Source organism: Anas acuta, chromosome 20 (assembly GCF_963932015.1).
Source record: "Anas acuta chromosome 20, bAnaAcu1.1, whole genome shotgun sequence".
NCBI lineage: Eukaryota > Metazoa > Chordata > Aves > Anseriformes > Anatidae > Anas > Anas acuta.
The window spans coordinates 5137050-5149310 of NC_088998.1; the positions used below are offsets into that span (position 1 = coordinate 5137050).

The following is a 12261-nucleotide window of genomic DNA, read 5'->3' on the forward strand; positions in this document are numbered from 1 at the left end:
TCTGCAGCCTGGGGAAGCCGGAGGATGCAGCTGGAAGCCTCCGACCCCGCTGTTTGCTGCAAGTACTCGGGAAACTTTCCTCTGCAAAAAGGCACAAAGTAAGCAACCTGACTTCCTCCTCGTGCGTGCCAAGGACAGGGCACCCGTGAGCACTTCTCTCAAAGCCAAAGCCCAGCGAGCAGGGCCTGCTGCGTGTGCCTGGAGCACTACAGCAAGCAGAGGGCAGATGATGGTGCCAGCACAGACACTTCAGAAAGCACAAACACACTGATAATGTCACCTCAACCGTAACCCCAGTGGCTTCTGGTTCATTATGCTCTCTGGAGGGCATGTATTAAGACTGTTTGTTGGTTTTTTTTTTGGTGTTTTTTTTTTCAATTTTTTTTCTTTTTTCTCTGTTTGAGTAAATACAGTCAATATAAGGAAATAAGGTCAATAAGTCCTGGCTCTAAATCTCATCTTGTTGATGTTGTTCACGCTAATGACCCCAGGTCTAGGTTTGGGATGTCTTTGGGGAGCAGCAGCACGGCAGGCTCTTGCCTCCTGGTGGCTGTCCTGGGTCGGGGCTTGGACTGGGAGCTTGGGGTGTGTGGGGATGGCAGAGGTGGGGATGAGACCAGGGTGCTGTGTGTTTTCATGCAGCTTTCATGCAGCTTTTCTCACATTACAGACACAAGAACGAGACCAGCGTGCCTCGTCCTGCAGAGCACCACCGCTGCTAGGTAAGGGTTTGAGTTGGCTATCAGCCTGAGAGGCCTTTTGGCTTTGGGTGGCAACAGAATGCCATTAAAAAATGCTTTTTTTTTTTTTTTTTTCCCCTCTTTTTCCCCCAGGACCTCCATGCCATGGCCCTGGTCGTGTCCACCCCAACACCTTGCCAGCTCCCTCCCAGAAGCAGACCAGCCATGTTTGCCTGGATTAAAATAGCACACAGCTTTACGGTGCTTTTGTTTTTAAACGCTCGACTGCATTAGCATTGATTTATTTTTAATACAACCAACCACCTGCGAGTTGACTGTTACTTTTCTTCGTTCTCTTTGGCGAATGCAATCGCAGCATGGTTCTTCAGCAGCCCCCAGCCCCAACGCCTCAGGCAGTGCCACGTATCGGTGGCAGGGAGCAGTGGGCATCTGCAACACGCTGCTCTGTCCCCAGTGCCACCGAGCAGCTCCTTTATTCATTGCTCGCGTGTGGCTGCACATCGTAGGGGCGAGGGAGAAGGAAAAAGCATTTTCTTTTCTTTTTGATCTCAACAGGCCTTCATCAACCTCTGCAAGGAGCACCACGGATGCTTGTTTCCTGCCTGCAGGGTTGGGAAGAGAGCAGCAAGGCTCGAGGGCACCGGTGAGGACGGCAGACCCGCAAGGCTCCCAAATGCTTGCTCCTGAACCGCTCTCACCGATGTTCCGAATCACCTTGCACATACAGTGAAACTACAGGCAGGAGCTCGCTAAGCAAATGAGCCCCTCCTTTAATTCCATTTGCTTACGCTGCTTATTTTTCTCCCGCATAATTATTTTAAAAGGAAAATTTAATTTTGTTTAATGGGAACAAAGTTTAACACTCCATAAGCTTTGTCTTCTGCAGCCCTCCATCTGGTTAGCTTTTTTCCTTTAATTATTTTTAAACTGGCCCGGTAAATTGTGTGTGTTTAAGAGGCACTTCTCATTAAGATGAAATACTTTGATCTCATAGGATCATCTCTTTTTAAAGACATGATGATATACCACAATTTTTTCCCCAACTAACCCAATTTCAATATGAATCTATCCCCCACCTGCCCTGCACAGGCGGGGACGTGTGCTGCATTGCAAGCTGGAGGCAGCAATCAGAGCTGGCAGGGAGGGAGAAGGGGTCAGGAAAAGAGCTCTGAGTGGGCACAGCAGGGACCATTAAGAAGTAAGTGGCAAATCATCTCAGGAAAAGGAAACATTTAATTTTTATTTTTTAAGTACAGATGGTGTTGGGGGGGGGAAAGGCTGCAAGAAGACCAAGAGACATGGGTGCACTATATATAGATGTACAGCTGTTTCCTTCAGGTGTTATAACTCAAAAACGTAGGTTGATTAATTTTGAAAGTTGAAATGTATAGCAGATTCTGATTACATCTGAGTGTCTATAATTTAGCTACTTAGTAAAATTAACTTGACGTTTTTAGTGAGCTGTGAGGACAATAATGTGTGAAGAGACTGAAGAGCAAGTTTGAATGCATGCTCTTCCCTTACCACCCCCCCTTTTCAATTTGCAAAGTTTATTTTTAACTTTTTCAATTTTTTCCAGCATCTTTCCTCTAATACAGACAAATGAGTTTGCTTCCCCCTGCTGTCAGCTGAAGACAGCGTTTTGGTTTTGAGCCTTTCTTGTGATGGACTGGAGGGTGCAAGTGCTCAGCAGCCAGAACCTGGGACGGAGCTTCAGGCCAGCACAGGTAGGGGCCAGCTGAGGCTGGGATCTCCAAGGCACGTAACATTTATTAGAGCATGAGACCTGCAGGAAGGTACTGGGACCCCAGATTAAATCATTTTTCATACTTCAGAGAGAGCCCATTTTTGTGTACTTCGCAAAGTCAGGTCATACCAAGGAGCACAGATGCGTGTAGCCTTAAAGTGCACAGTGCTGGTGGTTTTCTTTAATAAAAACTCGTGTGCAGAGTAGGTGCGGGGAGAAACGGCTGTGTGGGAGGACAGGCCACGCCATCCCATCAGTTCTGAGGAGCAGATTACCTGCAGCCCCTCTGATGGCTGGTGGGCTGGCGATCACTCAGCACTTTTGCTTGCAGATCTGCCCAAAGGGAGGGTGCAGCAGCTCCAGGCTTTTAGGATCAAGTTGAAATTCAGAGCAAAGTGATAAAAGGGTGTCTATGCGTTATTCAGAGCACAACATCTGATTATCAACAAGTGTTGGGAAACCAGGAGCAAACAAAAGCTTTAGTGGGAAGAGGGGAGCTACTGCTACAGTACCAGACTCGGCAGTGGCTCACAGCCCTCAGCTAGCCCTGTGGCTGTAATAGCCACTTCCACAGCCATGTTTCAACGAGCACAAATTCATTTTCAGTGAAAGACTATTGCAGTTGGCTGTTCTCCAGAGTGTGATATCAAGGACCCACTATAACCACAGCCCTGTGCTGAGGTTTCCCAGACCTTGCGCTCACCTTCCTGGATGACGAGGGCGAGTCATCTTCTATTATGGGGACATCATCAACTTGAAAAAATATCAATCACTCTTTGCGAAATTCACTTAGTTCAACAGGGCCATGATTGCACATAAAGTCTACTTTTGTAGCCAACAACCACCTCCAGTTATGTGCTTGGTAGGGTTAAACTAACCGATTTTCCCCTGGTCCTGGTGTGCCCCTGAGAGCAGGCTGCACGTGGTGGGCTCGGATCGAGAGTGGAATTGGAAAGGCACCGGGCAGGACGAGGGGAGCACAGGAGCAGCACAAGTAGGCATGTTCTATTCCGGTGTTTTCTGGCCTGGCCAAAGGATTGTTATTTGATATATCAACATGGGATAGGAAAAAAAAGTAAAAGATTAATTTAAATTTAAGTAACATTTTTCAGCACTTTTAGCAGAAAAATTGATTTCAAAACTGTTTGGCTTTGTCCCTGCTGTGACCTTCTGTTCTCTTGGTACAGACTTGGGGACCAAAGAGAGGAAGGCAGTGTTTCTGCCACCAGCAAACTGCCTTTTGATTGTGACTCCTTGAAAGCAAGTTTCCACCCTCTGAACTCAGCCCTGACAAGCGCTTCTGCAGCACCCAATAACTGCACCTGGTAAGGGCTGGATTAATCTCAGTCATGGGCAGGAACGAAGTGATCCATGCCAGCCATTATGAAGATTTCAATCCCTTGATGGCTTTGTTCAATAAGTGCTCAGAGTTCTGGCGTTTCAAACAAAACAACACAAACAGCTTGGTATTTTAAAATTTAATGGTCTGATTTTGAGTAGTATTTTCAGACCTAGCATCAGTCTAAGGTTTTAACAGGGCAGTGAGAAAGCTCAGAATCAAACAGCTTCCAGAAGAATCTTCCAGGTAAGATTAAAATGATTTAAAATATTGAACATTTTACATATTATTATAAAATGCTGGCAGCTGGCAGAACTATTTTTCTTTAACCTACATTCTGTAATTTCAGCAGTGGAGAAACAGGTTGGAAGGTGGGTTGTACTCTTGATTCTTTCAGGACCTGTTTGACTACAACAACAAACAGCTGCATAACATACAAATATAAAATTTCAAACAAGTCAACTTAAAAAAAAAAATCTGGATTTTTCTTCAATACCTCCAGTACCTTGTTTCTGTAATAAATATTAAAAACCATCATCTTTTACATTACAGAAAACATTAAATAAGTTATTTACCAAAATACTTTTTTTTTTTAGTCATTTTTTCTTTCTTTTCTCCAAAGGCTGATTCCGTTAAAGGAGCTGAATGAACCTTTTTACATCAATAAATAGTAAGGCATAAAGAAGCAAACAACAATCCCAGGAAGGTCTGTCTTTATTATGGGAACTTCCTCCTTCAGAGAATCCTTTTTTTGCTGGTATAGGAAGCTGGTTTTTGATTGTCAGGTGATGGGACCTGGTTAGAAAAGCATTAATTATTACTATTTTACAGTACTTCAAATGCACACAATTTATCCCTGGGCTATAATCCTGCAGAAGGATCTGCAAATATGAGTGCCTGTGTTCAGCAGATCTTCAAATTAAAGTGATAAAACCCTTGTAAGCATGAAGACTTTTTTATGTCACCAATCTCTAACTCAGGTAGGACTGAGACAGTAGCAGAGCCACTTAGCAGAACAGCTACAGAGCAGAAGGAAGTGCTCAGGAAGGCACTGCTGACGAGGGTAATGGAGGAGAGATTCATAGAAAAGGAGGAAAATTTAAAGGCAGGCTGGGAAATGTACAGCCATTCAGAGAGGAATGGTGTGAGGAGAAGGAGGGGATTTAGGAGTCAGGAAGTATATTACAGCCTTCTGGGAGTAAAGCCTGAACCTTCTGGGAGAAATCAAAGCTGAACTGTGGATACTTAAACACTCAAAGTAATTTAATGCACTGCATTAGCAAATAGCTGTTTGTAGAAGCGTTGCCTATTGGGTCTGTGTTTAAAAAAGCAGAAGCACTGGTTATTAACACATACGCAAGCTTTAAATATGGATGCTTTTTGTGAACTTAGACAGTAGCCAGCTTACTGGACTTTGATCTGATGGAAATAAACTGTTGGATGAAGGACATATGGATATTAGTTTAGGGGAAGTATCAGAAAAGAGGGGATTTAGCTGGTTGCTTCGCCAGTCATAAAACTCTAAATTAAACATCAAATACTGCAGAATATTTATCACACTGAACTGTTGCCACCCAGACTTGATCTTAACATTGTTCCAGTTGCAAATCCAAAGCAAATTGGACTAATTCTACAAATACTACTGACATTGCAATGTCTGTTTCTAATGTACCAAGGAATTAAATTCAAGCAGAAATTTTACTTACTTCCAGGTTTCCTCTGGCCTTCTTCAAGACATCGTGAGTTAAAACCACTGGAAACAAAAAGATGATTACATACTGCACGAGCTTTCCTATATTCTCCATATCCAGGGCTTTTATGACCAAATATTAAGTAAGTATAAATTCACATCTACAACATGAGCAGCAACCAGGCAATTATAGACAGGCCCTCCATACCACTTCAACTTCATTACTTAAAAAATCCAGATCTGTTACTCCATCCCAAGCCCTGTTTAGAAGTTCAGGCTGCTGTACAAACCTCCAGCTGCAAAACCCGAGATAAAGGGGCGATGCTGTACAAGCAAACTCAGTCAGGGAAGAGCAAAAGGCCTTGCTCAGCACCACAGGCAGGTCAGAAGCAGCGCCAGCACCAGAATGCCACTTCCTGCCCCTGCTTTGCAGCTGCCACATAATGTGTTTTTCAAATCTAAACTCCAGGGAAGTGTTTTTAAAGTATTTCTGCTGTAACAAGAACGATATATGTGAAAACACAAATAGCTCACCACTACATTTAACATCGCCGCTACGAACAGACCCCTGAGCCAGCTGACCCAATTCCCTCAATCCAAGGCAAAGGAACACTTTTTGTTAATTGTAAGGGGAGATGGTGCGTGATCTAATGGAGGCTGGGGGAGATGGAGGAAAATGGTGCAGCAGAGAGGTTACATGGGATGATGGGCTGGGAAGACAACAGATGGCATAAGAAGTTAGCCTGCTCCTCCGGCAGTTCAAGGACAAAGCAACCTATATGTGCTTAGGGAAAATCTTGTCAGTGGCTTCTTCTGAAGGGGTCCAAGTTTGTCTCTCTTCATTCAGCTAGTTTGCTTCTGCAGGGAGAGAGCAAGACCTGTGAATGGTGGAGGGGATGCTTCTAAACAAAACTGATATTTAGAAATGTCAGGTTAAATATGTGATTCTCTAATCTGTGTCAGCTTCCTAACTGCTGAAAAATACCATTCACAAGTACCAATTTAATATTCCAGTCTCAAAAATAAACAATTTAGCCATAATAAAGATTTTTCATTACAATAATAAGAACCCAACAACTCCAAGGGTATAGCTGTCATGAGATAATTATACCCTTGGCGGATTACTGCAATTTGGCACTGCATTGTTACATGTTCAGAGGTTCAGATGAGGTTTATAAGCATTCCGTTCTCTTGCCCAGAGAAAGCAGACAGAAGACTCTGATCCACAAGAACGTTCCAGTCTCTGCCTCTAAATATATTTAGGAATGCTCAACTAAATAACAGTGGGAACCTGAAAATCCTCAGTGGTGTGCCCAGCTAACAGGATGCTTGGAGAATGAAGGAAGGCAAGGTCACCTACTGGGATGCCTGTGGTTGCTGGCTATCAAAAGGAGAAAGGCTGAAATAAAATCAAGTAAAAGCATCATAATAGAATCCAGCAGCTTCCTATGATTCACCAGTTTTGTTGTATGCTTGGTCAGGAATTTGTATACAGATGCAATTTAGAAACATTTCTGGAATTGCTCTTTAAGGCAAAGGTAACTTGACATCCTTAATTCCCGTAATCAATGAAACTTAGAGAAAATTGTATCTAGGTCTTTCTGTGTAGCAGAGTGCTCTCTGCTCATAAAGAACTCTACTGCTAAATTCATTTCACCCGGCAAACTAGATTTTTCTAAATCAAAAATATTAAATTCAGTACATGAAGAGAATTTAGAGTGTGTGACACTAATAGTGAAGCTGCTGCTAGCCAGGCAGTACTTCGCATTAAGAAGATTTCAGAAAATTCAGGTTTCATTTTATTGGGACCTAATTCAGAAGAGTTTGGATGTGTTGAAAAGGAGCGAACAAAACAAGAGGGAGATGGACTGTTTTCTTTTTGAAAGTATGGATGGGTAGTGGTTGTGGGGATAAGATTTTGGTCCTAAGGCTAAAATCTCTGCTGGGTTACGCTCTGCACAGCCCTCCTGAAATTACCCTTTGTGTCTGGCTGAGATGTCACCAGAGCTAGGAACTGACCAAACTGAATCAGTAAATGTATCCCTGAGATATTATTGGGATGGGCATAATAGATACCTCTGATTTTTATATGACAATACCAAACCAAGTTACTTAACTTTAAAACCTACAGAAAACCTAATTTTGGATTTACTGTAAGTAGCTTGCACATCATTTGATATAACAATTCTGAAATAAGCAACCAAAGCCCTGCCCATAAATACTAAAAAAAACAATCTGCAGGCAGAAGATTCATGTAACCTAGATATAAAAATTATAGGCTATGGAGCAAAATAACTTTAATTCTTCTGCATTGCATTTAATGACTTGACTAGCATAGTATTACAGCCATTTTCCTAACTCTGTATGATATGTAACATTTTGCATTCTAGATTAATTACTGATAACACACATGCCATTCCAGCACACACTAACAAGTCTTTTAAGTCCTGTCTCTTAAGAGAAGGTAAAGATAGATAGATATATTTTTTTTTAAGACTGAAGTGAAATCCTCCTCCTGCAGTACACATATTGCCATAGCATGAAGAGAGGTGTAGCTCTGATCAAATCTCTTCTGATTAACAGATTAAATTCTAAAGCAGAAGAAATGGATCTCAGAACACTCAGCTGGTCTAGCACAGCTAGAATATAGTCCCTGTCCTAATCATTATGTTTCCAGACTATTTTCTAGATATGGCTGTTAAGGGTAAAATACCATTTCACAGCATGTCCTAATTTTTCCTTAGAAGACTTAGAGTAAACTTCTGTTTCCCTTGTTCTGAGCCTTCTGTTCTCTCACTCTTCTCACTCTGGTGCACAGTGTTGACAGATCTTTGCTGCTGCTGCTTTGGCTTTTCCCAGTATTCAGCCATCTAATGCTAACTAAGAGCATACTTGCATATTTATCAAGACTGAGGCAAAATCACAGTTTTGAGAAGGACAGCATCAAAAGTTTGGCTGGAGTGGTCTACAGCAACAGTAACTTTGCCTCAGTCAGGAACTGCTGTAGGACAGGAAACTAATGTGCAATGGCAGTAACTGAAATGGAACAACTCAACTGATGAGTGGCAGCTGCACGGATTGACACGTTATCAGTTGGTGTGTGAAACTGTGAACTGCTTTTCATGGCATTCTATGCAGCCTTTTGCAGTTGCACAAAATCTTCCTATCTGTACAAGGCTCCAGCAGTTCTGCACGCTCTGAACTTCATGCAGAGGTTGTTCCTACCACCTGAGAGCACACAGAGAAATGCCACTTGCAGAGAGTGCAAAAGAAAGGGCACCTATGTTCATTTTGTTGTTTCCCTCATTTTAGCGGAAGCCATGAATTACAAAAATAAGAACCATAAGAAAGCACGAACTTACACTGGTCGATGATGACTTTCTCCATGTTTTCCTTCAGCTGGTTTGTGGAGTGCAGGCGTTTCACTGTGCTGTGTAACTTCTTCTCCTGCTCAGACAGTTTCTTACGTAATCTAAGTATTTCTGCTTTCATTCCTTCATCCTAAATTCAGAGATGAAAATATTATATTAAAGCATCAAATAAATTATTTTAAATACTGTTAATGTTTAAACAATGTTAATGGCTAAATACTTTTGTACAAGAGCTTCCTTACAGAATGAAAAACTCCTTTGTCCTTCCACCTTCACTTCCCCAGTGACAAGAGACTTCAGTTCTTAGCTGACTTTTAGCGCAACTAGTTTTTCTGCTACTCTCTGAGAAAAGTCTTAACACCAGCACTCGTTTTTCTTTTTGAATTTTCATTCCTCTTTTTCATTTTTTGCTCTCAACTGGAAAACATAATGAAGGCCGATGGGACAGGATCAGCAAGTATCCTGTCTGCTAGGTTGAGAACATCCAGCTTCCTTCTCCAGTGCTCTGCTAGTAGTTGAGGCTGCCTTAATTGAAAGGCTGAAAGGCATTGAACAAGTGACTGTGACAGTTTTATTGCAAAATTGTTTGACAGTATCATTATTCAAGGTTCAATTTCTACCACCAATTCCAACCAAGTTATGGTCAGTATCCTGTAAAACAGGACTACAAGTAGCCCTGATTCTGTTAGTACCACTGACCTGGATTCTTCATGCAAACCTAAGCTTGTACCTTTTTCTTCTTCTTGTGCTACCTGTTAAATAATAGCATCTTCTAGAATTCTCCACTAGCATTTAGCTCTGTAGAAGAACTAATTACTCACAATTCCTGTGGGCTAAACAGAAGGCAGCGAATGCTCAATATCTTTTAGGAGACATTCTTTCATATGCTGCACTGAAGACATCAGAAGCACTCTACTGTCCTTAAGATGTCCTCAGTTTGTTTGGTAAGAAAATCTAAAAAAGATTCTATCAGACTCCAATTAGGTGCTGTACTGGAAGCTCAAATCTCCCACATGAGGTCAGGTTTTCAGACTGATCCAGATGAAGATTTAGATCAGTATGACAATAAAGCATCAGATGCATCACATGTACACTGAGGCACTTTTGTCTGTATCTGTGATACGTTCTGATACTGCAGCCCAGCCCTACATATAGCTGTCTATACAGATTATACACGAGGATAAAAATGGAAGTATTCACACTTTTCAAGACAGCCCAAATATGGAGCTGAAACATGAGAGAATTATACTGCTTTTCTGATTTTACACATTTAAGAATGCTAGAAAATAACAACAAAAATGTTATTAAAATGATATATAAAGTGTTTGCTTTCCTAGAGCTTTATTTTCTTCAGCAATATCCCACTTTCCTTAAGAAAAGCATACAAAAAATCAGGGGAAAAAAAATCAAATTTACTTTAGAGCCAGAGTTTGAAACAGTTTCATTGTTGTGTTGCTATCATGACAGTACAGATAATTCATTCCTCGTTCAGTTTATTTTCATTCATTTGCATAGTGCAATCCTTTTTAGTTAAAACGTTATAAAACTTGTCTTGGGGTTTTGTCACACTTTTAAAAAAGCATCCTATTTTACAGCTTAGGCATCCAAACCGTAAAAGAAAAATGTAGCTCAGATCACAACAAAGTTGCTGAAGTTTCTGTTGTTACTGGTATATACATAATCAAATTGAATTTGCTTCTACAATAGGGAGTCCAAACCTTTTCTCATTGAAATGAAACATTTGCCATCTGTCTAGGTTTCCTGAATATCACGTAACAAGGTTGAGATTATATCCTTAATATAAAGCATTTTGTAAATAAACAGTATTTTGTAAAGAAACGTACAATATGATCAGGACAGAAAGCCAGTACACATTCAGCCTTAGCCTTCAGTGATGAGAGCTCCTAAAGACTGGGCATCCTGGGTTTGTGATTTTCAAAAGATTGTCCCAAATGGCATGTTCCTAACTGGTGTATGTTCGTTGAACCATTACAACAGTTCAAAAAGGCAAAAATCAAACAAAATGAAACATAATAGTACCTGAGTGCCATGAATAGTACTGTGTACAGCTTTCATCGGAAGGGAAACTCTCCAGAGAAGTTTCAATAAACGTGCAGCCTCTTCTAAAATCTGCTGTACTGTGTTCGTATTCGCAGAAAAGCTATGCAAGGACGCCTGGTCTGGTACCTGTATCAAAGGATCAGACACATTATACTTTACTTTTTAAAAAGTATTAAAATGTAATCTTCATTAATGGCTTAAATCCAGTTGGTATTGCATATTTTAGATGATGTACACAGCTCTTGTGTGCCACATTAGGTAATTTGTTAGTTTACAAAGACTGTTGAATTACACATTATCTGAGAATTTGGGGGAGGGAGAGGATATATCCTAATCAATAACCATGATTAATAATAGATTACATTTACTAGATCTGCTATGCTGCGTGGTAATAGTTGGCAACTCTCTCCCTTCTCCATATGCATTTTGTGCCATGTTATTTGAAAGTCAAATGATTACAGACATCAATTTAAGCAATAGAGATGTTTCTTCCTTAACAGACCCTTTAAACTGTTCCATCTAATGCCAAAATAACTATCATGACACACATAAAATGTATTCCTCTGCTGACAGATGAGAAAACAAAATTGAAGGAATTGCACGAATGTGAAATAAAGGAGAGAAAGAATGCAAGGGGAGCAAATGAATTACCGAAGCAATGATGATACCAAAGGGGGAAGGGTACTGAAGGAAAAGCATTTACAGTTTCTGCCCACATCCAGCATATCATCTGAATATTTATTTAGCATTGTTATCTAACCTGGATCCTCCTGTCACATAAAGCGTCCTGTTTGCTACGCAGTCTGAAACTTCAGTGATGTAAAGCTTGATAGGGAACTGCAAATTGTGAAGTTCACTGCTTTTATCTCTACACCACCAAAAGAAGTTAAAAACTTTGAGGGATTACTTTTTCAGTCTTTGTTAGTACATTAACTAGGTCATTTGAAAACATACAATACTTCACAGAGTCTTAAGTGTCATTCTGACATTGTTCTAGTGTACGCATGTGATACAAAGTATTTCAGAATTGTTGTGGCTGCATTTTCAATAGCCTTACTATTAAACTAGGAAATACAAGCATTTTTAAAAATATCTCCAGTTATAGTGATTCAACAGTGTCAATGAGCAGTCTCCATTCCAGTATTTCATTGGTTTTACACCACTGGCATGTTGTTTGAACCTTCTGATCCGATCCCTTCCTGCTGCAGTTTCTTATTGAATCATAGAAGCATTTAGGTTGGAGAAGACCTCCTTTTTAGTTCATTATTAGCTGCCGTGGATGTATAAGGAATGTTCCTTCTCTTTTGTTGAAACTTGTAGGTAGATTTGTCTTACTCCATCCACCCCAAATA

At 40.9% G+C, this 12261-nt stretch overlaps 1 protein-coding gene and 1 long non-coding RNA gene across 2 annotated transcripts in view; one reads left to right on the plus strand and one right to left on the minus strand.

The window, feature by feature from the left end:
* Positions 1–762: 762 nt before the first annotated feature.
* LOC137842531 (uncharacterized) lies at positions 763–3765 on the plus strand. Its single transcript, XR_011089101.1, has 3 exons — positions 763–941; positions 1257–2428; positions 3636–3765. It is a non-coding gene; the product is annotated as an uncharacterized lncRNA (long non-coding RNA).
* A 149-nt stretch (positions 3766–3914) lies between these two features.
* The window catches only part of CDK5RAP2 (CDK5 regulatory subunit associated protein 2), a 79336-nt gene continuing 70989 nt past the window's right edge, over positions 3915–12261 (minus strand). Inside the window, 4 exon segments of the mRNA XM_068656669.1 lie at positions 3915–4582; positions 5494–5540; positions 8840–8978; positions 10889–11035. Of these exon segments, the coding sequence (XP_068512770.1) occupies positions 4523–4582; positions 5494–5540; positions 8840–8978; positions 10889–11035 (393 nt within the window). The 3' untranslated portion in view covers positions 3915–4522.